Source organism: Sabethes cyaneus, chromosome 3 (assembly GCF_943734655.1).
Source record: "Sabethes cyaneus chromosome 3, idSabCyanKW18_F2, whole genome shotgun sequence".
Lineage (NCBI taxonomy): Eukaryota > Metazoa > Arthropoda > Insecta > Diptera > Culicidae > Sabethes > Sabethes cyaneus.
This window is the reverse complement of record NC_071355.1, coordinates 64,997,909-65,024,308: the sequence shown is the minus strand read 5'-3', so window position 1 is coordinate 65,024,308 and position 26,400 is coordinate 64,997,909. Positions and strand designations below refer to the sequence as shown.

Below are 26,400 nucleotides of genomic sequence, written 5' to 3'. Positions count from 1 at the left end.
GCGAAAACGTAAACAAACCTCGTGAGGGTTCATTTTCCTATGCTAGTCCAGCAAGGAATAAATCTCACATTTTGGACTTGAGCCTCTTTTAGTAAAACGTGGTGAATAATTCGGTTGAATGCAGCTGTCAGATCTGTAAGAATTGCATCAGCTTGCGCCTTATGTTCAATATCCCGAATGCAATTTGACATAAAATCATTCGGAAGTTGGTTATCACGAAACGACCAAGAACAAATACATGCTGATTGAAGGATACGCAGTTCCTCATGCTTCTTAACGAACTCCACCAATAATAATGCGTAATAAGGGGGTGCGTAGTCTCTTTTGACGTAGGACTACGTCTTTGTTTACTATACTGGGACTGGATAGAACTTTGTGAAAACGAAATAGTGTAACGTTTGAATGAAAGATTTCAAATGCTAATAACTACTAAACTACTGAACGAAAATGAACAATTAATATGTCGTTGGATAGATAAAATGACCAGCAATTTTATGGGGGAGTTAGAGACCAAATTTAAGAAGGGCGTAAGAGGGGGGGGGGGTTCCCATACAAATGAAATACAAATTTCCTTATAACTCAAGAACTAATCAAGCAAATGGAACCAAATTTGGCATGTGGTGGTTTCAGAAGTTAACAATTTTTCTATGGTGAATTGAGACCTCTCCCCTGTTTAAGAGGGGGGCTCCCATATAAATAATATACAAATTTTCTCATAACTCGAGAACTAATCAAGCAAAAGGAACCAAATTTGGCATGCGAGGGTTATTGGAGGCATGAATTTATTTTATGACAGTTTTAGGATAAGGACTCTCATACAAATAAAACAGACATTTTTGCGTATGAGCCATATTTTCTGCTATGTAACAAGTGGTAAGCTGTGAAAGTAAACTAGTAAAATCTTCTTGGAGCAAAAGACTGTGAATCGACGCCGCTAACTTATGATCCTGTTGCCATTTATGCCAAAAGAGAAGGACATTCGAATGGCACGTCATATTTGCGATAAACGTGCTTTGGCTTTAATGTTATTTGTAACCAATGGCCCTTTTAAAGGCAACAAGCGAGTAAAAGAAAGATTATTGAAACATGTCAAACTACGCATAATCATATTCAATACAATAATCTGTGAGCTGGTCATTTATTACCATTTCAACCTTTATGATGCATACAAGTGATTTTTAAAAGAAACTATATGTCTCATTGGCTGCAGGCCTTGTACTTATGAACTGTCCACGTATTCAATGAAGAATTGAATTTGAATATTTCGCTCTACTCTTCAATTAAACAATGGTACACAAATTTTCGTATAAAGATACATATGCCAGAAGTGCAGTTTACATTAGTCCTTGATCTAATGATCTGATATAGTCCTACGTCACCTTTTCGTACAACCCTTTGGGCTGTATACCTTGTAGTTTTTTGTCCAGTCCACTGCGATTCAAAGGATTATCACTACCGGCAAGTCACGGGTTCGGATCCGGTTGGAATGCTTCGAACACAGCTTGGTTCGATTCTTGTCAGAGTCTGACATGGCATTCCGTGCTGGTAAAAGTACAGAAAAAGTGTCAACCGTTTTAATTTCCTGTAAGAAAGTAACGAAATCAAAGTGTTTTATATTATCCAAACAGAGTGGAACAAGACATGAAGGGGTAAGAGCAGTGTAAGTGTTCAACCAGCGATAAATACAAATTTGCGTATAAATGATTTAAATCTGCAAAACCGGACTTTATCAGTGCAGCCCTTGAATAGCAAACGAGACCAGCAGAACAATTTATTCAATTTACTGGAACTACATAAGCACTGAGTTTCGTAGCATTGAATGTTCAAAAGTTCAAAATACGGTGCATTCCTTTTCCTTTCAATTTGTATATATGTAGATTTTAGTTCCTTCATTGCAGTACCTGGCACTGTACTTTCCATGAATATCAATTTTCCTTCCATATTCCGTGTAGCAAAGGGTTGCTTCAAAACATTGTCCACAGCATATTTCTCTCGGTTTCCATGATAATTTGCTCAGAAGTAATGCATGGTTTTGTAAACCTATTGAACCATATTCAAAAATGACAACTTTACGGCGATACACGCACACTATGGCAAATATGCTCATGGCTTTGCAAAACACCACAAGCAATATGTAGCCAGTATAAGTTGTTCAACGGTATCGCTAAACCAGCAGATATGGCAACTGGTCTCTATTTTCATATCGAGTAGAAGTTGTTTCACATTCCCTTTTTATCTCCTTTATTGATATGATACTGAATTAGCACCAGGCATAACGTGTTGGTATGCTTGTTCAATGAGATCGCCGAACCAACACTCTCGTTGTGTTGAATACGTTTTATTCATCAGCTTCGTAGCTAAATAAATTGAAATCGAAGTGCAGGTCATAGGACTATGTGTACCGTGGACCCCCGTTCTTTTGACCGTTTTTAATCTGAACACTTTAATTTGAACCCCGTTGGTTTGCACGATGTGCAAATTAAAAATGGTTCAAATGTCATTCTCAACATGGCATCATTTGCTTATGCAGACAATGCACATAAACACGATTTGTTTGTACTAATCTAGCATGTTTAATCAGTTTCACATTCCGTTTCCCAACAATTACGATAGAAATTCGATCGGAGAATGAAATATTCGCTGCTTGCCACTGCCAACTGAATCAAACCACCAAAACAATAACAAAGAGCAGGGCGGCCAGTTCGTACGAGTTTCAGCATATTTAGGGTGGCCAGTTGTTCAAATTAAAAAGTAACCCCGTTAGTTTGCATCAGGAATCGTTCAAACGAACGGGGGTCCACTGTAGTAAGTTGTAGTATTGGTGAACCTGTGAACCACAGCGGACTAGGTAAAAAGGACACTCGACAACCTCCTTATAAGCGCGTGACGTTTCTCAAATTCCACGAACACTGGCGGGTTGAGTTATTTTTAGACAGAAATTGTGCCTCTTCCTCCGTCTATTGTAATTAACAATCGAACGAGAAGTTTGAATCTAACTGGTTTTCTAACGGAACGACAAAGCTGTACAGGTACATACTTGCACTCAGGGATGGCACAATCACTTTGATTTAATTCACATTCATTTTACAGTGCCGTCTCAGTCAAGCAGAATTTGAAAAAGCTATATATGGGACGATTTAAGAACTAAATATTATCTACAACTTTACTGAATAAAATTGGCCTGTATCTTTTGTATTTACGGTGCCACAAAGCTAGTAGCTCATTAGTAGCAGAGTGAACGTTCACTTAGCTACTAATGAGCTACTAGCATTGTAGAACCGTAACTAAAAAAGATACAGCAAAACTTTATTCAGCAAAATTATAGATAATTACTAATTCTACAAATATCCCATATAAAACTCTCAAATTTTGCTTAGTTGAGACGGTACTGTTAAATGAATGTGAATTGAGTCAAAGTGATCGTACCATCCCTGCTTGCACTTACAAGGCACTGCACGCGACGTTGGTCATCCGTGTTAGGGTGTAAGCCGCGATTTTCAACGCGGGTGTTCGGAGATTGGTCCGTTCCGACTTTAAAAAAATAATTCTGGTATTTGTTCACAGCACGTCTTTTTATATCCATTTCGGCATAAATTTTTTTGCTTAATTCTGGTATGTTACTCCAATTTTCTCGCGATAAAAGGACGTAACATTCCACACAGTATTATTTCGGTTCGCAGCTGCGGATTATGTTTACCTGCGTTTTTCGATTATATAAGCTCCAAAATTAATATTATTTCACTCTTCAAATTATAACATAATTTGTTGGGGTCATATGACCAATCTATTAATCTCCATCGACTGAAAGCTGTCGAATACCGGAGTTAGTTAACGTCAGAGTACCCCTTTTAATAACATGCACACCTAGCTCTCGCTGACAAATCATATTATCAAATAAAATGAATCCTACTAGTTCTATAATGATCTAGTTCTCCTTCTACTAACAATTCCCTTTCTAAAATGCTTGTGAAGATTCAGAGAATGCGCAGGCCTTTAGTAGCAACAAATATTGACCTTACGTTCCTCACCATCCCACCAGGATGCGAAATATACAATTCTAAGACATGATCTCCTTGTAGTCTTGCTCATCATTTTGAATGACATTCAACATCCATCTTCTGCTTGTTATATAAAGGTCATACTAAAATAAGCTTCTAGCATCTTTATTGCTGATTTTATGCAACTCATGCAATTGTGTTGAAAGCAAATTTTTTTCGCCAAAAGTTTTGCTGAGCAGAGATTGTTAAAATTTAAACTCAACCAGCCGTAATTCCTGTTTCTAGGCGTAAGACTACGGTCATGAGGTTTTAACAAATAATTTCCAGAAGTGAAGAAGTGAAAAAATGTTCAGAAGAAGTGAAATTAATTCACAAAGGTATGCAATCTGATATTTAAGTAATGATACCAGACTTACCCCGATTTAAACGACTTTAAATGTTTTCGTATTCTTCAATCTGATATATGTATCAAGAAAAAATCGACTTGACATTTTCTTCAATATGTCTGTAAAATCTAACTCAAAAATGTAGTTATATGTCAAATGCAAACTACTTTTTATATTGTATTCGATTTCAAATTTTGATGAAAGATCGTTTTCTAAAATGAGGTTCTGAGTTTCTACCAGAATAGGCTAGAATAGCAATCTCCTTGTAATTTAAAATAAACAGGATTCGAAAACCTTACATTGTGCTTTTTGTTCTGACCAAAATATGATTCGACTCGAATTAAATTTCTGAACAGAACGCCTATAGTCGAAATGTAGAATTGAGACGATAGCGTTCCTCACCAACCGGTGTCGCTTACGTCATTCTAGCATTCATACCGTTACCAATCGATTTTGCTGCCCTTCGCTCGTTCGCTGCCAGTATGTGTGTATCGGTTTAACCTGTATTTGGTATGGTTTTCTACTTTTTCCATTCACCATTCTGACTCACACAATAATGGCAGCTATTTCTGGCGCAATGTACGGTCGATGTTTGCTTACGCAAAAATCTCGTCGTCGCACTCGTCTTCGGTCGCGACTTGTTCACTCTCGTACCCGCTTCAGTGTTACGTACCTCTCAGCTCGCAGCCAACCAACCACCCACCGTCCGTCCGTCCTGTACACAAACCGCTCCGCTCGAGCATCAGCGTGCTGAGAGTGTATCGGTAGATTACGTGCGCTCCGTTCTGCGCAATGCAACCGCGAGTCGTGATCGTGACTAGCTATGTAGATGACTAGCACGTCACCAGTAAAACCTGACCGACCGGTTTCGGCTGACTGGTTTGGTTGGATGGGCGGATGGCTGACTGGTTAGCCGGTTGGTATTTGGCGGAGAATTTATACTGTTATGTACATTGTAAACAGATAGAGAAGACGATGAAAAAAAACATGTACGTATGTTGGAGTAGCATTGAAAAACGGCATACATTTACCAGCGTAGAAGATTTGAGTACCTACATGAGCACCAACACCGCTGTAAAACGCCAGCGACGACTGTTTCTCGATAACAGTGTAGTGTACACATGGTCAAATAAGAAATCACAAACGAAGCAGGCTAGTAGTGAGAGTTTGCGAATTAAAAAAAAATCCACACCAAGGACGACACAATCTTCACCGTTTCCTTGACTGGGTAAGGGTTGGTCGGCTGGGTGGGAAATTTGGGTGTTGCATGATTGACTGGTTCGCTGCTTTCGGGTGCCAGAGGGAAATAGAGCACCGAAATGAAGCGGAATGATTCGCATGTGGCAGCCTGGCAGCCTGGCAGCAGCAGAGGCAGCGCGCCCGTCCGTCGGCGTAAAAAACGGTCTCAGAAAAAGAAGCGGAAAGAGGCGGGGCAACAAAATGCAAGTTCGTCGACGTCAGAATCCGTTTCTGGCAGCAGAGACAGAAACGAACGGCTGCTACCGAAACGACCGACCGACGGTACTGATGATACTTTTCTTTACCCGCTGCCGCCGGCAGCTCCCGGAATGGAGCCGCGCGGTTGGTTACGACGGCCGGAAGGTGTTGAAAGGATCTCGTTGAATCGTTTTTGTTCTTCTGGTGATAGATATTAACAACTTCATGACTAAAAATTGAATAAAACACGGAAACAGTTCTCCTCTGACGGAGTTATTATTTTATAGGTTTTATTACCCTTTGAGTTTAAATTTTCTATGTAGGTATGAGCCTTTCCAGGAAGACTGTTGGCTCTTAAAAGTAAAAATTAGAATTTCTGTAAAAACAAAGGGGGATCAAGATCGGACAGGTACATTTATTTCAATTGGATGTGTTTAAATTTTGCATCCACTTTTAATTTTCTGCTCCGGATTTTGTCCCGTGACAGGAGCTGTATTCGATCGTTTTGGTTTTTGACCTAACCGAGGCCATTTTATACGAAGAAAATGTTTTGTAGTTGTTTTTGGTTTTTTTTCTGCAACAAACTGTACTGTCCGCTTGACTGCCAGATTTTCGTAAACTGGTTGAGTGGATTTCGCCAAAAATAAACGCAATAAGTGTATGTTTCATTCAGTAAATTCAAATTTCTTTTTCTAATTACAATATCCTAAATATAATCATGTCCGATCTTGATTCTGATCAATTCTTCCCATTGTTTCATTCTATTCCAGACCAAAAGCATCAAAATATGGGGATTTACGTGAACGCCCCTGTTGTGCAACGTTATAAATGTAAGTTAAAAACTGTATTGTTATTAGTTCTTTTTGTCTCATTTTACAGTATTATTTTAAAAATTGAAGAAAAATGTATAATTCATACCATGTACACGCAAAGGTAAATAACTAACTAGAGCAAACCCACCGGCAAATAATATGCACTAGATAATTGAAGGCTATTATTATTATTATTACCATTCATTTACTGCGTTATTTGAGTTCTTGGTACGCCAGTTTGTCAGCGGCAAACTCAAATTCCTAATTGGAGAGCTCTACAATGCTGCAATTGCATGTTATAATACAGTATACAGATGGCTAATACTACTGTCATTATCATATCCGTAGGAATGGATCGTCACGAAATGGGTTTGGATATTGATAGCTGGTATTAAGACGGGTCTCATAAAGCTTGTGACGATGCAAGTAAAATTCAAAATGGAAAATTCAACCTCTTAAAATTTGGCTTTCAATACTAATCAATACTAATTCAGATTCAACATATTTCTAGTTTTTCTTTGTAGGGTTACAGACCCTCTTCGTCATACGTAAACACGATCCAGACTTTATTGCGAGTTTTTATAAGAATTAATCCACAAGTACTCAAGTTTTTTACACCAGATAAATCTGACACATCTTGCCTGTACATGTATACCCATTTAGCGTGAAAAAATATTTCGGAACTAACATTTCTCAGTGGAACAATTTTTCATGCTCCAGCGGGAATTCGTCATACGAAAATTCACTTCGTCATAAGCCAGATTTCTTTCGTTTATCATGGACAGACAGCAATTATTTACAAAAATCTATACACATATTCTTTGAGCTGTGTCCAAGAGCTACCCAACTACTATAAAATGAGTGGAAATAGTTTGAATCACAGCTCAAAATTTTAAGTAGTTACTCTTCGTCATACTCAAGCTTCTTTTCGTCATACCAAAACTGGTAGGAAAATCAAGAGGACTTCTATTTTTTGAACAAATATTGAAAAATAGTAATTTTCTAACATAATCTTTTCCTCGATAGCAAAGAGACAATCCATAAATATCAATACCAGGTTGGTTTGACTGTAATTCGCATCGAAATTGGTTATAATGCTGTTTTCTTGTCGATATGTCTGGAAAGTAGACGAAGACCCGCCGTAGACGAACCCATCCAGCACCCTACCGTCTGTACCGTTGATTATTTGTTCGTGACTGACGTTTAGCAAATGCTCTTGATCTTGTCACGTTCCGTGTTTACCGTTCAAATAGTAAAGCTAAACGAACGAAAAACTGCTGATATCTTTAGACAACAACCAGTTCCAGTTACGTTTGCCAACACGTTTTGTGCCTTAGAAATTTGGTCCTAATTCTGTTAGTCGTATCATGGACACATTTTATGATACACTGCTAGTTATCTGGAACTCCACGCCAGAACCCTCCGAATGCGAATTCAGGAAGCAAACGAAATTCGATTCCTTCTTTGTTATTTTTACGGTTGTAAACTCAACCAGACACACAATAGCCGGTTGGTTACCACCTTCCTTCGTGTGGCGGTGAGTAATAAAAGAAATTACGTCAGCGTCGTCAGTTACCGTTTCATACCGGGAATGAACTGCAGCAAGCAGTTCGCAAGCAGTCAACGTCAGCAGTAAACAAATGCTTCTGTAAACACGCCAGTGCTGTTGTATGTAAGGCCAAGTTGGACATGAAACGGTAAATATTTTGCTTTCTATTAGGTTACGTGGTTTCTCGGTGACTACGCGCGCCGGTTTGAGCACTACTAGAAGAAGTTCAAAGCGAAGTCCAATGCCTTCTAGAACGGAAGGAAATAGGAAACGAAGGCAACGTCTAGTTTTATGGGTTTTCTATGTTTTGTGTTCTTACTTGAATTTTTTTTTGATGTATGAAATTAAGGAAAATATCCATAAAGCAGCTTTTGGCATTTCAAAATGTAGTGCTTTATTTTTGACTTAGGTATTTTTCATTTATGAAAACTTAGAGAACACTTTTGTTTGGATATTTTTTTCATTCATTGTGTTCTTTTGTAGTTAAGACGGAATCGCACCAAAATTAAAATTATAATAAAATCTTTTGATAGATGATAAAACCAGCCGCAGATTGAATGTCTCTCAAACAATGACTCCGTAATTGTAATTCTTAGATTTTTTTGAGTTTAAAATAATCGGAATCTGTAATTGCAACTATAAATTCACTAAGCAAAGCTTAGTAGGGCTCCGTAGCCGCAAGGTTACCGAGTCTGCTTTGACAAGCGAGTGGTCATGGGTTCGCATCTTAGTAGAATCAAACCATTCGATGTCAAGCGACTTTAGCATGCATTTATTCTCAGCCTCATTCACACTTCCTTCATGCTGAATTCTGAATTTTCCCACCGAAGCCCCTTGACAGTGCAAAAGTTCCTTCTATAGTTGAGTGTGCTGGTCAGAGGAACGAATGAGTCCTCGCCAGGGACGGGTATAATATGGGATAGTACTGGCAGTGAGGAATAGGTGGGTAAAGTAGATCAAGTTTTGAAGGAAGGGTAAACCCCAATAGACAAGCACGCATAAAATTTAATAAGCATATCGCTCATTTATTAGCGATTATAGCAAAAAGAAATGCAGTGCTGGTCATACAGCAAACACCCGGGCGATATCACAATAGATCAACTATACTGGTCGCAGTGAAGAGTCCACACAGCAAAAAAGCAAAGCAGAACCTTGGGCTCCATTCCGCATTCGAAACTTGATCTGCTGTTTTTTATTCGACAGACTTCGAGTACAAGACAATTGCAGGCCTGGTGCTGCGAAACGAAACCTATTGACTTTTTTCGTCTTTCTAGGTTGAGATTCGAACACATGACGACTGCTTTGTTAGTCCAGTATCGTACTTCGAGGCCATCTGGGATGCTATAATTCCACTATTAGAATCAAATCTCTTAACCGGATTTCTTGTTTTAAGGTCTATAGCAAGAAATACTCTAGTCAAAGCTTTCAAAACACAATTCGAAGCTCAAATTTTGTAGTTCGGACATCAATTTGTGACACAAAATTTAATAATCAAATTCAATGTAAAACTATTTTCGATAAAAGGGAGTCAGTCAATTCGCCTTATTAGTAACTCTTCAACTCTTTTGACGAATTGTACGCGATCGTGGATTCGGTCAGACTCACAGTGCTACAAACCTATCGTAGCTCATCAGATAGGGAAGACTTACTAATGGGTACTATCCAAGCTTAACCAAGTCGACCAGGCATGAGCGGAGGTGGATGATCCGATGGAATCTACAACCGAAAAGGTCAGGTCTGTGGTATTTCATTTCGCATTTTAAGTAGTACTGGACTGGACTTCAAACGTTTTTCGTCATGCACAAGGAAAGTAACACCAATAGTTTATCGTCTACGTTTTCTGTTCAAGATTTTCAAACTAAAACGAATGCTATGTGAGTCTATTCTCAATGCAAATTGAGCTCTGCTCGGTACGTAAAATATTATTTTTATGCTTAAGTATGTATTCTAGAATTGCCTAACTCAAGTAAAAATTCCCAGTTTTATTACGTTCGTATAATGGTTTTCATGACCAATTTCATAAAACCGCTAATAAAACTATCAGCTTCACCAGAACTTTCTGATGATCGCTATAAAACTGCCTTCTGACTAAGGGGAATTTTTTCGTAATTTTTTTCAAAATTCAAAACTTAAGACCTTGCAATATCGAAGACTTCTACTAAAAATTAAATTTTAATCCTCAATTGGTCAAGCAACAGCTCAATGGACCGGGCACAGCACACTGGTCCAGAACCCCAAACGCACACGCCAAAAACGTGCATTAGCTTTGAGTGGGAAAACTTGGTTTTAGATTTATGAAACCTTTGGAAGAATTTCTTCAAATTAAAAGTTCTATCGCCCAGCTGAATTCAAATTTTGATTAATCCCCCTAAAAGTGCACTAAAAAATCTATTTTTCTTCAGTTTCAATAGAACACATTGATGTGTTTTGCAAAGTTTTACAGCATATTATTACAAGAAGTTTGGCTGAAGACAGTAACCTTCTATCTATTCAGCAAAGATAGAAAAATCCTGTTTCTCATAAGGCCATCACCAATATTTTTTAAACTTTTTGTCCTTCCGATGCTAGATAACTGAAGGGGGGGGGGGGGGGGGGGGTCAAAAAAACAAAGATTTTTTTAATCACGCAAAAAAATTATAATTTTTGAGATTTTTTGCTTGAAGTTTAATTGTGAAACCCGAATTTATTCTTACTTTTGATATATACGTTGTTATTTTCTATGCAAAAATCTTCCAAAATAAAGTCAAAATCGAAAAAAAATAAATTTTCGCCAGTTTTCGGAAGCTGCATTTATTTGTATTTCCACTTTTGTTTCGTGCTAGAAGCGTTAGCACTCCGTACACTCTTTTTTAGAGTTCTTTAGGTTGTAAAACCCACAGATAATTGATTTTATACAACAAATTTTTACTCAAGCTTAACAAATTTTTTTTGCCCCCCGATTTTTTAGAGCCAAATTTGAAGGGCGGGGGGGGGACAAAAACTTTGAAAATAATATGCAATGGCCTACATGAAAAATCGTTAAAATCAGTTTTTCTATGTTGTTTTTGTAGTTGTTGTATAACTTTTTCCTGTTTTATAAAGTTGTACAAATAGTAAAAATACACAACATTGCTGAATATAGTATACCTCTATCTTTGCTTGTTTAGGAACTATAGAACTTTTACTATAAAAATACTCTAATTTTTCTAATTTCTGACCCCGAATTACTCGCAATAAGGCATCATTTTATTCAGAAACTCTTCCCAGAGAATCAAAATAGTTTCGAGCAGGCTGAAAAGTTTTATAAATCATGTTTAAAAACACAAAAGTTAAACAAAATTTATAGGCTGACAAAATCGGGATAAAAAGCTGATAAAATCGGAGGTAGACAAAATCGGGAGCTGACAAAATCGGAACATTGACCCCGAATTACTCGCAATAAGGCATCATTTTATTCAGAAACTCTTCCCAGAGAATCAAAATAGTTTCGAGCAGGCTGAAAAGTTTTATAAATCATGTTTAAAAACACAAAAGTTAAACAAAATTTATAGGCTGACAAAATCGGGATAAAAAGCTGATAAAATCGGAGGTAGACAAAATCGGGAGCTGACAAAATCGGAACATTACTGTATTTCATAAATTTTAAGCAATTTCGTTGGTTTGCAGTATGTGCGCACTTAATTTCATCGTGAATATTGATATGATAGGTGGATAAAATCAACACGCCCCTAAAATTTTGCAATTTTCGAAAACTGGTTGTTTTAGGGCGCCATAAACAACTAAAAATTTTGAAAAAATTATTGTTTTTTATTTCAGATTTTGATTCTGCAGTCTTTTCGGCTTATTTTGATACTAATTTTGTAATGATCCAACCACGGGAAGTGGCCGAAAAACGATCATACACATAAGCATTCCAGTGCGGCGTGGAACAACTTCAGCGGAATAAAACGCCGCTCCTGGAAAACCACGATTTTCAAACTTTATGTACCTTTTTCTCGGAAACTACGCAACGTATTGTAACAAACTTTTTTTGTTGTTGTGTTGGTAGTAGCTTGGCAAAGGCTTTTATAACTTTTGAGTGTCGTAAATAAAACACAGCTTAGAAGAAAAGATTGCTAAAAAAATAAAATTTTGTCTTTTTCTATAAAACTATAGCTCTATAAAACTAACAGATTTATTGCGGTTTGACAAGCAACCGCGATAAGATAAATTTTGATTGGTGCGCCAGACCAACAAGTCTTAACGTGGTAATATAAGCAACCACAATAAATTTGCTTTATTAACAGTTTTATTATGGTTTTCTAGCTAGCTAAAAGTGTGTTTGGACTCGTATCCTTTCGGTATTGCGCAGTACCACAATTAAACCAGAGGTAATGATTAATACCGCCATAAAACCTTTATAAAATTTAAGCAAAACCAAGTGGCTTTAGAATTGTTACTTGGGAAATCCAACTACGCATCTTGAATCCCTCGGTCCCTCGAAAAAGCGAGTTGCAGTAGTTAATGTCAATGAAGGGTCGGATGAATGTTGAGACAACGAAGCTATATAGTTGCTACGGAGTACGTCACTTACGACGCCCGATATCCAGAAATTCCTACCGAAACACTGAGTTGCGAACCTTCTGCTAGAGGACTATTATCGCAGTTAACACCATGCAAACATTGATTGAACCACTGTCAATGAACTTCGATAACGTTTCGCGATTTCAAGCATACGTCAGTTACCTATTAGTGAAGTGCTAAATGTTTAAGATCTGCAAGGTTAGCCCAGCGAGCCTGAAAATCCGTTTACCGTCCGTTTACTTACTTACTTGAGCTTAGATTAGTTTGGACGAAAGTTGGTGTATGCCACCCGAAGAGATGATTAGCTCTTTTTACGTGTCTCACAGTTCGAGCCGCTCATTTCGAGGATGTCTACAGTTTATTAAAGTTATCCTGCATTTCTTGCAATCGATTTAGTGATTTAGAGATATTTAGTGACAATGGCACTTACGCATTCTGTGAGTACATTGCCTAAGCACTTTCCGTAACATTTTTAACGTAATTCCTCCATTTAACTCGATCCATGGCAACTGGTCTCCAGCTCTACGGGCACCCAATGCCCACCAGATCTCCCTTCATCTAGTCTTGCAACCTCGCACGCTGTGCCTCTCTTCATCGTGTTTCTTCCGGATTCGATGCAAAAATCATTTTTGCAGGATAGTCGAAGTCCGGCATTCTAGCAACATGTCCTACCCAACGTAATCATCCAGCTTTGACCACTTTTTGAGTACTGCGTTCGCCGTAAAGACGCACAAGTTCATGGTTCATTTTTCGTCTCCATACACCGTTATCTTGCACGCCACCAAAGCTGGTTTTTAGCACTCGCCGTTCGAAAATTTCGAGTTCTTGCAGGTCCTTTTTTAGCCGTGCCCCATAGATGGCAAGGGATGTACCATTTATTTTACAACCCCTTTAAGCACAATGTTGAATAGCAGGCAGGAAAGACTCTCCTTGACGAAGTCCCCTGCGAGCAGCGTTGCCAACCTTCCAGATTTGTCTGGATTTTCCAGCCTTTCTGATGCCTAATCAGACAAAAAAGACGTTTTTCAAACGTTGTCTTCCATTAGACCAAATGGCAGCCAGATTTTTCCAGACGTTTTTATTCTCGATTTCCACATTTTCGTGAAAACCGGTTGGTAACGCTGCCTGCGAGGTTCGAATGGGTCCGTCAGTCAAACCGAAATTCTCACACAGCACTTGAATCCCATCCATCCTGGCCATGATAAGACTAGTAAGCTTCCCTGGAAAGCCGTTTTCGTTCAGAATTTTCCAGATTTTTTTTTGGTTTACACTAAAAGGTGATTTACAGGTTCACAGGTGATTCGTGGGGACTCGACATTCGCAGCACTTCTGGAGAACCTACTGCAAAGTAAAGATTTGGTCCGTTGTAGGCCGACCCTCCATGGAGCCGGCTTGATAACTTCTCACGAATAATAGTCAATAGACGCGACAGTCGATGGAAAATGACTTGGGACTGCACTTTATCGGCGGCATTCATGACATTAACACACAATCTAGCTTATCGCCTTTTCTTGTAGAAAGGTCAAATAACCCCATCTTTCTACTCCTCCGGTAGTAGTTTCATATTTGAAATCTTAACAATCAATTCATGCAAATAGCTGACCAACTTGCCCGGGGCCTATTTTGATAAGTTCCACTTCAGTACCATCTTTGTTCTGCTGTTTTGTTATACTTCAGCCGCTATATTGCTTCTTTAACTTCGCTTATCGACGGGGTGTCACATCTCCGTTGCAACCCAAATTCCATGCGAGATTCGTTGAGTCTTTGATAGAACTTCCGTGTCTTGTGAAAATAAAACAGCTGCTCGAGTTCCTGACACTCCTTTTCCTACTTATAGTGCTTCTTCTCTTGGAAGAGTCGGGTTTGATGCTTCCACTTCTAACACTAATAACATTACAACAAAGTAGAATTTTACTCCTGGAGCTCCACATATCGAGCGGCGTTTGGGAAAGGTTGGTACAGTCTACTAAATCTGCTATAAAAGATACAGTAGACTCTCGGAAAAGTTAACTCTCTGAAAAGTTAAGCGAATATTAGCTCTCACGCAATGCTCTAAAAAGTTAATTTTTGGCTTAACTTTTCTGAGAGTTTAAATTTATTGGTTGTGCAAAGCGTTCATTCACACACGTGTGTTTTCGTTATATCTTTATTTCTCATTTTTCGGATTATTACCGCCTTTCCACAGCTTTATACAGAGTATCATCATAGCTGGGATTAAAATAAACTCTTGTACCGGACAGTTGTAGTAATAGTTCAATACGGGTACATAGTTGCTTCAGGATTTTTGATAATAAACTGGAAAAGCGCAAACTCAGATTGAATTTTAAATGCAAAAGAAGGAACGGTAGGGAACAAAAAATAAGCGCGAACATTGTCAAAACGTTGTCGTTTTTTTTTTTCCATGTTGGGTATTTTGATCACTGCGACCATTTGTTTGATCTATTGTGATATATTCCCCGTTTTATTATAGCTATGTTGTCAAGATGACGCACCACTAGCAGAAGTGATTGTCATTGTTTGACTAATAGCATTTGTCCAGCCCGGTGATGCACTTCGGATGAAGTGCACTACGGCGCTGGGAGTTGTTCTCCAAATATCAGAGGGTTCTAACAGCCCTCTTTCGAAGAACCTTAATCTTTTATTGAGAATTGCCGGACATCGGCATAACAGGTGTTCCGAGTCTTCTTTTTCTATGCCGCAGAAGCGACATATATCATCATGAAGTTTTCCCATTAGCTTCAGATGATAGCGGCTCGGACAATGCCCTGTTATAAGACCAGTATAAATGCTTAGATCTTTCTTCGAAAGCTCCAGTATTTTGCGAGTAATTGAAACGTTTGGAGAGATGAAACGTTTCGACTGCCTAGCATTGAAAGTGTTATTCCAATTTGATTCCACTTTCGTACATTCCCATGCTTTTAGCTCCATTTTTAAAGCAGAAGCAGATAAGCAACAGAAGGGCTCAGGTCCTACAAATTGATGAGATGATCCGAGTCTTGCTAGTGCATCAGCTCTCTCATTTCCATCAATTCCACAGTGACCTGGGACCCAGTACAAGTTGACTTGGTTACGACGAGACAATTTTTGGAGTGATTGAATACATTCCCAGACAAGTTTTGATGTGCATGTCGCCGACTTTAGAGCGTTTAGAGCTGCTTGGCTGTCGGACATGATGCATATATTTGAATGTTTATAGTTCCTGCGCAAGCACACAGTCGTACATTCTAGAATTGCTTGTATTTCAGCTTGGAATACAGTTGGCCATCTGCCCATAGAAATTGACATGTCTATTCCTGGGCCAGTGACTCCTGCTCCCACTTGATTGTCCATTTTTGAACCATCTGTATAGAAAACTGTCGAGCCTGGACGAATATCGGGACCACCATCTTCCCAGGAATCACGTCTAGGCTCAAATACACGAAATATTCGGTTGAAGTTGTATTTTTTCTCCATCCAATCTTCATTACTGGTTACAAGAGGATTTATACTAATAGTTTTTAGAATACTGAGATGACCTGTTAAGTCCCCTTCAAAAAGGTTCTTTGATCTTTTGATCCTCAGAGCACTTTTTTCAGCTTCTAATTGTATAAACTGATGCAATGGAAGTATATAGAGTAAAGCATCCAATGCCTTCGAAGGTGTACTTCTCATTGCACCTGTTATTGAGAGAGTGGCTAGCCTTTGAAGTTTTTCCAGCTTTATTTGGGTAGTTTTCTCTTTCGTTTTTGGCCACCAGACCAACGAAGCATAGGTAATCCTGGGTCTGACAATGGCCGAATAGATCCAATGGATCATCTTCGGTTTCAGTCCCCATTGCTTACCAAACGTTCTTTTACATATCCATAGAGCATTTGTTGCTTTGTTTACTGCTTGCTCTAGATGTGTGTTCCAATTGAGTTTTCTGTCAAGAAATACTCCAAGATATTTAACAGTGTCTGAAAGTTTTAAAAGTGTTCCTTTCAATCTGATGTTATTTAATGTAAATTTTTTCCTTCTCGTAAATGGTATGATAGTAGTTTTATTGGCATTTATGCTGAGACCCTGCCTATCACACCATGATGAAATCAAATTTAAAGCCATTTGCATTCGGTCAGCGATAATAGAATCAAATTTTCCTCGAACAATTATGACTATATCATCTGCGAAGCCAATTATTTCAAAGCCTAGCGCCGTCAACTTTTGAAGAAGATCATCAACTATTAAAGACCACAGTAGAGGTGATATTACGCCTCCTTGTGGGCAACCTTTTACTGCTCTAATGCTTATAGATGAGCTTCCAAGGCTTGCTGATATCTCCCTTTTTGATAACATTTCGCTAATCCAGTCGATAATGGATATATCGAAACCACGTTTCGTCATAGCCGTAATCATTGAATTATGAGATGAATTATCAAATGCGCCTTCTATGTCAAGGAAGGCACCTAGTGAAATTTCTTTCGCTTCAAAAGACTTTTCTAGTTTTTTTACAACAGTTTGTACTGCTGTTATTGAAGATTTGCCTTCTTGATATGCGAATTGATATTCGCTCAAAGGATCTTTGGCTAAATATGATGATTTTATATGCTCATCAATTATTTTTTCCATTGTTTTTAACACAACGGACGATAAGCTTATCGGCCTGAAGGATTTTGGTGAAGTCTTATCCTTCTTATTAGCCTTCGGAAAGAACGTGACCCGTACTTGTCGCCATACTGCTGGTATATGACCTAGTATCAGGCTTGATTGAAAAAGGTTTGTTAGAATAGGTGTTAAAAACGCCTTGCCCTTCTGTAGTAGTACAGGAAAAATTCCATCCCTACCCGGTGATTTGAAGGGTTCAAAAGTGTCAATCGCCCATTCAACCTTGCTTCTTGTAAAAATTTTTTTGGCCAAAGTACAAGCATCATTCCTGTTTCTATCTAACCCAGTCATTTCACTCGCTATTTCGAGAATGTCTGTCCTGGTTTCAAGATTTACAGTTCTCAATGCCGGTGCACTTTGGTCTCCGCATGTATTAATGATTGAACAGGGAAAATGTGTTCTCATCATTAACTCTAATGTTTCCTTAGTTGAGTTAGTAAAAGAGCCATCCTCTTTTTTCAAAGTACCTAACCCATTAGAATGATCTTTAGCGAGGATTTTCTGCAATCTAGCAGTTGCTGGAGTATTTTCAATGTTTTCACATGTGTGCCTCCAGTGAATCCTCTTTGATCTTCGTATTTCCCTATTATAGGCAGTGAGAGTTTGTTTATACTCCTCCCACTGTTGTGTTCTTTTTGCCCGGTTAAATAATTTCCGAGTTTTCTTTCTAAATTTCTCCAAAGTTTTGTTCCACCAAGGTACATCTCTATTCGTAGAGCGTTCCTTTGCAGGACAGCTTTCGTGATAAGCTTGTTGGATCAGGTTTGAAAGTTGTTTTGAGTTGTCCTCAAGTTCTTTACATGTCCTTGAGCAGCCTTTCAAGTTCTTGACTCCAACCTTCAGTTTCAAATTATACTGATCCCAGTTTGTTTTCCTGGGATCTCTTATAATTTCCTTAAGTTGCTGATTAGCTTCGTAATCAAACATGATTTGCTTGTGATCGGACAAAGATTCTTCATCCGATACGTGCCAATTTTTTATTTTATCAGTCATCGTTGGACTGCATAGTGTTAAGTCAAGTACTTCTTGCCTTATTGCGTTTACAAAAGTTGGCTCTTCCCCTTTATTGCATATATCTATATCATTTGATGATATATAGTCTAAAAGGAGTTCACCTCTGTTATTGGTATCTGTGCTGGCCCAAACAGTGTGATGGGCGTTTGCATCACATCCAATTACAAGTGCTTTGTTTTGTTTCTTGCAGTAAGAAACCAAATTTACCACTTCTGGTGGAGGTACTTCACCCAAATCTCCTGGAAAATATGCAGATGCTACGCAAATTTCAGTCGTGCCATGGGTCGTTGGAACCTCCATCATTATTGCTGTGAGATCTTTTGTAATCAATTCTGTAATTGGAAAACTTTTTATGTTTTCACTTACCAAAATGGCAGCTCTTGGCGTGAGCTCACCTTCGGCGTAAATCAATTTACACGACTTTGTAGGAATTCCTTGTATCCTACCTTTATAGGTCCAGGGCTCCTGGATCAGTGCTACATCCAGGTTGCTTTCTGTGAATCTTCTACAAAGTACAGCAGTTGCTCCCTTTGCATGGTGAAGATTCACCTGGACAAATTTAACATTTTTTCTTTGTAATTTTATACGATTTGTGGTACGACCGGGCTGTTTTGGGTTTAGTCCTGCACCGTTGACACAACTGGGTCCTGGGATTTGACTGATTATATCAGCATCGCCAGTTTCCTCTTGGGTCTTATCGATGTCAGGGTCCCTCCTGAGTGCTGATCCCCCACTTGATTTGTTATTTATATTTATATTAAAAGTTTTATTATTTGTTTCCATCTCAATGGTCTTAATTTGCTGGGAGAAAGAATCAGCTGTCCGTTACCAGCTTAGAACAGAGGGAGCAAATTACTGCACGGGGTGCCCTGGTACCATGCAGGCTCCGTTCGACCTTGGGAGACTTAATTAGACCCCCCCAAGCATTCATCCTTAGGCACGGGTCGCGTTACACCGAGGATTGGGGTCCTCCTCCGCAATTTACTCAGAATGCAGCATGCTCCAATGTTGCTTGCTACATTGGGAGCAAACGTTTTTTTACAAGATTTGCCGCGGAAGAGACTCGGTGCAGATCTAGATGGATCCATCACGTGTTTGTCATGGAGCCATCCAGCGCTGCACACCGAAAGACAAATCTCAACACTCCTCCTTTATCCTGGCTTGTGACAGACAGTTTGGGTCCCGATCCAATTTCCCCATCACTTGTTCACTCTTTTTATGGAGTCACACGTGCTAGTTCATCAGCGTGGTCCCTCACTGGCGGAGTTAAACGTTGTCGTAGACTACGAAAAATCAAAAGTAAACTATTTTAAATTTACTGAAAGGAACTAAGTATCATTTCATAAGGATCTTGCTACATATTACTTTACATTACAACTTCCAGATTCCTAAAAATGTGTATCCTGTATCCGAGAATATATTTTTCGCTTTTTTTGATGACTCTTAGGACTACTCAGAAAAGTTAATATTTCGGAAAAGTTAATCGACCCATTCCCCAATCGATTAACTTTTCCGAGAGTCCACTGTACCTATACGGAGCATGGAGGGAAAATTTTCTGGCGCTGGTTGTCCAAGCAGAGCACTCAGAAAAACCTCCGAATTCGGTGAAATTTCGCATACGAGTGGTACATTTTATGGACTAATTGATGAAAGCAATATTTAAAATGTTTAAGGTGTCCTGTATTTCCAGAAAACTCCTACGATTTTCTCGGACATCACTTATTTCAAAAGTTCATAACTTTCGAACCAAGCGGCGTAGAACAGAAACTTTTCTTATGATGATACAAGAAATTTTGGGAAAAAGAAAAATATGGGTGCAAAGTTTTGCACAAAATTTTAATAACAAACTAAAGCAAAATTGGAAAAAACCGTGTTGTAATTTTTTTAAAATGTTTTAAATATTTTTCCTTATTTACCAATTCATTAGTAATAGTATTAGTAATAGTAGAATACCAAACCCAGTCAAAACAGAATGATCGGGTTACTTCAGAAAAGACAGCAGACGTTTTTTTTCAGACACTCGTTCACGTAAATTTCCTAGTTAACTGTCCCGGTTGCACGGAAAAAGTCACTGTCAAGCCACCTATACCAACACCCTGTTACATTGGATATTTCATAGAGAACTTTGATGGTTTCATATGCTTGAAAATGTCTGCTTACCCTATCCCTTCCGGCTGCCATATAAAATTCCTGCCAAAATTTGTTTGAAGTCTGATTTGATGTTGGTTTCGTCGTCCATAGGCAATCGAACGTGGTCAGCATCGTCACGTACAGCTTCCGGGATTGTGTTCTAGCCGGATAGTTTTGTTTATCGTCGCGATTTAGAGTTATTGCCTTTTTATAAGTTCAGGGTTTTCACCTTTTTAACTTGATTTAACTCGAACTCTCAGCTTATTTGCAACATCTAGGATGGAAAGGTTGTTCGAATGTCTTTTGGACACTTTATGACGTTGGTTTCGGTAACGTGAGCAAAATTTTGATGCGTTGCTCCGCTTACTTCGCGTCATTAGATAACGAGAGGAAATGTCAAAAAAAGAGGTATCTGCACGCACACATCCACAAAGTGAGGGGTGTTCAGCTTTTTCAAATGCATGATAAAAAGAAAGTCAACCAAATTTTTACCGTAAATACCCATTAGTCGCGTTTGTAAATTATAGAAAGAACCACGAACGAAGATTATCCGTTTTTCCGAGATGTTTTCTTGGATGAGAGCTGACTTTCTTGAATAAGAAGGACGAACAACTAACAATTGATCCTTACCGACGCTCATGAATGGTTCGGCTACGGAAAGCATTCGATGATTGAATGAATTACTGTAGCACCTGAACTGAAAGTAACCTCCTAAAGTATTTGTAATAGATTTCCAATGTCGCCAGAAATCTCAACCATAACAACGACCACCTATGATGGCTGAGCTTTCTCAGTCACAATTGCCAACGTTCAGCCATCCTTTCATACCTCTTGTGTGGATGAATTACTTTGATCCAATACCGGTTTCGATGGATCACCATTTCGAGAAGCAATGGAGAGTTTTCGCTGCAGCATGCCTCCACTAACTAGCTTCATCCATATGCAGATCGCCTATACACTGACTACCGATTCTTGTGCTGTAGCGATCCAAAATATTACGGTTAGGAGGACTATGTTGGTGCCAACTTTCAACCTATCAGTAAGGAATTGCAGACAGCAATTCAACAGCTCGATCATGACAAGCTGGCGATTTAGTTTACCTCAACTTGCAAATCAAACGACTTTCAATCTTATGTTCAAGAGTACAGGCTTCTGATGTAGCTGCGAGACTGGCGTCACTCTCGCTGTTCATAACAACGAGACGACGATAAAATATCTCTTTCGCCACATAAGGGAGGAGCATGGGAGCGGTTGATCCGCACTGTCAAGAAAGAAAAAAACTAGCCGTATTAGAATGCAGCAAAATTGCCAACAGATGAGATTTAAAAAAAATATACTGCTGAAAGATGCAAATATCGCCAGATCTGGACCATGCGGCATTCCGGTTGATGACGATTTCTTCCCCGTGTTGTCACCTCATTTCTAGCTCGTATCGTCGAAAGATTTGTGAGACCCTGGGCACCTCTTGACGATAATCCTGTGCAACTAAAGAACTGTTATATAAAATCCCAACTTGTGGTAGACAGATTTAGCGGCGGCAGTGAGTTCGAGACTACCAGGTCAGTACCTCGCGGCGAATAAAGTGGTTCACTTCAGCTAAACTTATAATCGTTAATGACGGTTTGGTATTAAAACTGCATTGATGAAAAATCTAACGACAAACAAAACAAAGGAAGCAAATCTGACAAACTTTACCCTCCGTGCATTCGACGAAACACGCGCAAACTGTTATCAGTGCTACTAGCAGTCCAAAGGTTGTAATGTAACGTAATTTGAATAACGCATAACGCCACGCCACGTTCACATTCGGGCACTACGCCAGTGCATCGTGCGCCGACATTCTGGCTAGCATTACGCCGCCCTCCGAATCGTTTCAGCTGCGCTCGAGTGACCGCGCGAGTGGCTGTTTTGAAGGATGAATTATACACTGCGATGCTCTGTAACAGCGATAACGATAAGGGGGCGATAAAGACTTCGATTGTACCATACACATATATACAGTGTTCTGTTTACTATATCAACATTTTTCGTTACTGCTTATCAGCGCCGGCACAACGAAAAAAATATGCTTTGAATTTGTTTTTTTTTTCTTCATATCAGTGTTCCGCTTATCTGCGGCGAGCACTGTTCCTAGTGAAGACGATCGTTCAAGGAATCGCGTTTATCAGCGTGCTAAAGGTGCACAGTGACTGATAAGAAACGGATTCGCTCGCATGACACAGTGCGGCGGCTATCAGAAATCAATGTTTTTCTATAGAACCAAATTTGTGTGCTTGACAAATTCTAGAAAACCTATTATAGGATACAAAAAAAAGTAGATAAGACTATATTAGCCATTAGTAAATACGTTAAGCTAACAAACGCCTTTAAACATTGCATTTACTATTCGTCCAAAGGCAAATAAGATACGAAACTATGTTGTGATTGATAAGTCAGCGTAGGTAATATCAGTATACCTACTTCAAACATCGATATGAACCAGCACAATTTAGTGTAATTGTAATTTTCTAATGCAAACTTGTTCCATATGCGGGGAGCAAATAAATAACAACTATCGGTATCAAAGAGTATCCACATTGACAATTAGATTGTGTACATAGATATTTATAAAAAAAAATCTGACAACTGGCGTCTTTTTGCACGAGCATTTTTCCGCCTCCACATGCCAACCGATGCCAACGCACGATAAGGATATCGCAATCACGTTTTCTTTCTTTATCGCCGGTTCTAATTACAGTGTACCCGACCGTGATACCGATCCCACCGGTTTCGATGGGCGACTCGACGCCGCCGACCCCATCGGTAGCACCCCTGCAAAGTCCGATGGCAAATCTAATGTCGATCACGGAAACCCTTCCACCGGGCAGCCCACGAAACGGTCCCAGCCCACCGGGACCGCCACCGCCGCGTACGGCTTCGCGGGGTTCCCAGCATTCGCCGAACAGCTCCGGTAGGTGTTTTCAGCCAAGCCAATGCAGAGGAAAAGACTATGCAAAAATGCACACCGTTCTTGTTAGTTTGTCAGCAATTTACAGCAATCACGCATCAAAACAAACTCCTCGTGTTTTTTTTTCTTTTTCTTGTTGTGGACAAATTGCTTTCACTCTTCATTTCTTTCCATTTTCCTCCTTTGTCCTCTTATTCCATTTTTGATTATGGTGCTAATAGCCTTGCTATCTCGCTTTCAGGATCCTCCAGTGGTCGCCGTTCCTCCGGTTCTCGGCACGTTTCTAGTACGACGGTAACATCAAGCGAAACACAACAATCGAACCAGCCCGGAGTGCCTGGCGGTGCATCCACCCCCAACGGAAGTGGATCCAACGGTGGCAACGGTAGCACAACACCGGTCACACTGGGTCCGTTAGGTGGACCAGCCATCGGTGGACCACAACAGCCACCCCAATCACAGTCGGGTCCTCAACCTCCTCCAGATGCCGTGGCAGGTATGGCTCCCGGGCCCGGTGGCCCACCTGGCACTCCCGGGGCATCCGGTCCTCCAGGACCAGGAGCTCCGCCGGGCATTACCGGTCCACAGCCGAACAACGGCACCGGAGGACCCGCACCGGCTCCAGCACCAAATCCTACGCTCAAATGTACAATCTGCCAGGAACGGTTGGAAGATACCCACTTCGTCCAGTGTCCTTCAGTGGGTCATCACAAATTCTGCTTCCCCTGTAGCCGCGAGAGCATCAAACGTCAGGTAGGTTTTCCTTTCTGTCAAACCCCAGTATACGAACGCTTTGCAAGAACCTTAATGCTTTCTTGTTCAAAAGATTTCTAATGTCAAGTAAAAACTGTATTCCCGAAATTGTTCAAGCATTTTTAATTTTGATCTTCGCTCAACCCCAACCCAATATGTTCTTCTCCCTTTGTTGCAGGGCTCCGGTGCCGAAGTGTACTGCCCGAGCGGCGAAAAGTGTCCGTTGGCCAACTCGACGATACCGTGGGCGTTTATGCAGGGTGAGATCGCGACCATTCTTGGCGAGGAGCTAACGAAGGTGAAAAAGGAGCGCGAAACGTAGAGCTATGGTAGCGACGGTGACGAGCTGACGTCGTCCTCCTACCGATATTTGTACCACTACAACAGCAGCAGCCACCAACACCACCACCATCACAATGGCAACGGCAGCAGCAGCAGCAGCAGCAGTAACAACGACGATGTTAGAGATAGCAGACACAACAGCAGCAGCTACTATCCGCCGGATTTAGCAACTCGGCGTGATGGTGGCGTTGATCAGCAGTACATATTGTCACAACAGCAATCGCATCCGCGGATACACCAGCCGCTAGCATCGGCCTCCTGGCAGCTGGCAGTAGCCGGCCATAGCCTAAATGATACTGCCCAGCAGCCTGCGTTGTCGGGTGGTTGGGAATTCAGCAGCATCGGAACACGCAGCGTACTCGATTGAAAGGCCATAGTGCTAATACAAATTAGAAAGCAGCGAGAGAATCTCGTCAGAGGTACGTTCTTAGGGATGATTTTGACAAACTATTGGTAATCCATAAGTCGAACGTGGTGTTGTAATCTTCATAAGAAACTTTTTTTTTGGAGAGGAAACACCATGCCGTAGAGCGAACACAATTGTTGTACATAATCAAAATAGCATTAGTTGAGGATTGCTCCTTTTCCTTCCACGGTAGGATAAACGGGGCGTTTAATTTTTGTCTTTTGCGCAGACAGAAGACCGACGGAAATTTTTGGCATATCTCGGGCAACCCATCGGTGATCGAATGGGACGGGATTTAAAATACAAACAAACACACACACACACATACACATACACACTAATCTTTTGTATGTTTTCTTTTTTGCAAAACAGTGCAAATATCGATATGCACAAATAACTTAGTCGTAACAGAAAACACACAGAATTCTTAGTGATAAACGTAAGTTGGGTAAGACAGTAAAAAAAAACAGTAGAAGCAAATAATATTGTGGATAATCGAGAAAAGTACACGTGCATACTACTGTGTAGAAGTTGAAATATCCCTTGCAAAAATATGTTTGTTTTTTTATACAGATTTTTAATTAGTTAAGATTTTTATATTTTAACGTGGAGAAAAGGCACGTATAATTGATTATACAACAATAAAAAAACAATAAAATAGCCACTTATGAAGCAGTTGCTATACAGTAGCCAGTTTAGATGTATTCTACAGTGTAAACATATTTGCATAGGAAGAAGCAGTCAAGCATAAGAACCATGTTTTTGTAAAAAAAAGAAGCGAAATGTGAAACAAATCAAATAACTCTATTTTAAGAGTTGACTTATTTAATTTTTATTGCTATTATCTCTATTCATAACCCTAAACAGCCTATAAGCCTATATATTTATGATTAGTTGCTAGCTTTTAACTATGATACCTGTAAATAGCCAAGAGGTTCTTCTAGAGCATAGGGAAGAAAAAGAAGAAAAAACACCTTTTTTTTGTTTTTAATTTAACAATTTTAAATGGAGGAAAAGAATAATGTTACAGAGATGAACCGATTCATAAATACAGAGCAAAATTATTGCCCGTATAACCTTTTGTTTGTTTATTGTTTTGTTTTATCTAGGTTAAAATTTTCACAAACTTACATTCTCCTTCTAACTTTTGTTCAGTGTTGCTTACATTCGTACAATACTTTATGTTCACTGCAAAGCTGTGATTGTCAAAATTTGAGTTGTTTAGGTTGTTCAATTCATATTCAAGTTTCTCAATTTACTTAACTCGGATGGATTAGATCCGTATCATATTTCTTTATTTCTGGGAGGGGGCGTGTAGCCGCAAGTTTACTGATTCTGCTTCGACAAGCCAATGGTCATGGCTGTGAATCTTACTAGAACCAGCTATTTTAAGTGTTAAGTGACTTTTGTCGGGAGTTAACCTTAAGTCCCTGCACAGCTTTCCTTTGTACTAAAGTCTGGATT

The 26,400-nt window shown here is 39.5% G+C and overlaps 1 protein-coding gene across 5 annotated transcripts in view; it reads left to right on the top strand.

Annotated features, from left to right (window-relative positions):
* The window catches only part of LOC128742118 (interferon regulatory factor 2-binding protein-like B), a 53,659-nt gene extending 27,658 nt beyond the window's left edge, over positions 1-26,001 (top strand). For 3 of the 5 annotated variants that reach the window (XM_053838338.1, XM_053838337.1, XM_053838336.1), the window contains 4 exons: positions 6,592-6,651; positions 23,226-23,438; positions 23,677-24,188; positions 24,367-26,001. In XM_053838338.1, the coding sequence (XP_053694313.1) occupies positions 6,592-6,651; positions 23,226-23,438; positions 23,677-24,188; positions 24,367-24,510 (929 nt within the window). In that variant the 3' untranslated portion in view covers positions 24,511-26,001. The remainder of the gene's footprint in view (positions 1-6,591; positions 6,652-23,225; positions 23,439-23,676; positions 24,189-24,366) is intronic. The other 2 variants (XM_053838339.1, XM_053838341.1) reach the window with 2 other exon arrangements.
* The last annotated feature ends 399 nt before the right edge of the window (positions 26,002-26,400 follow it).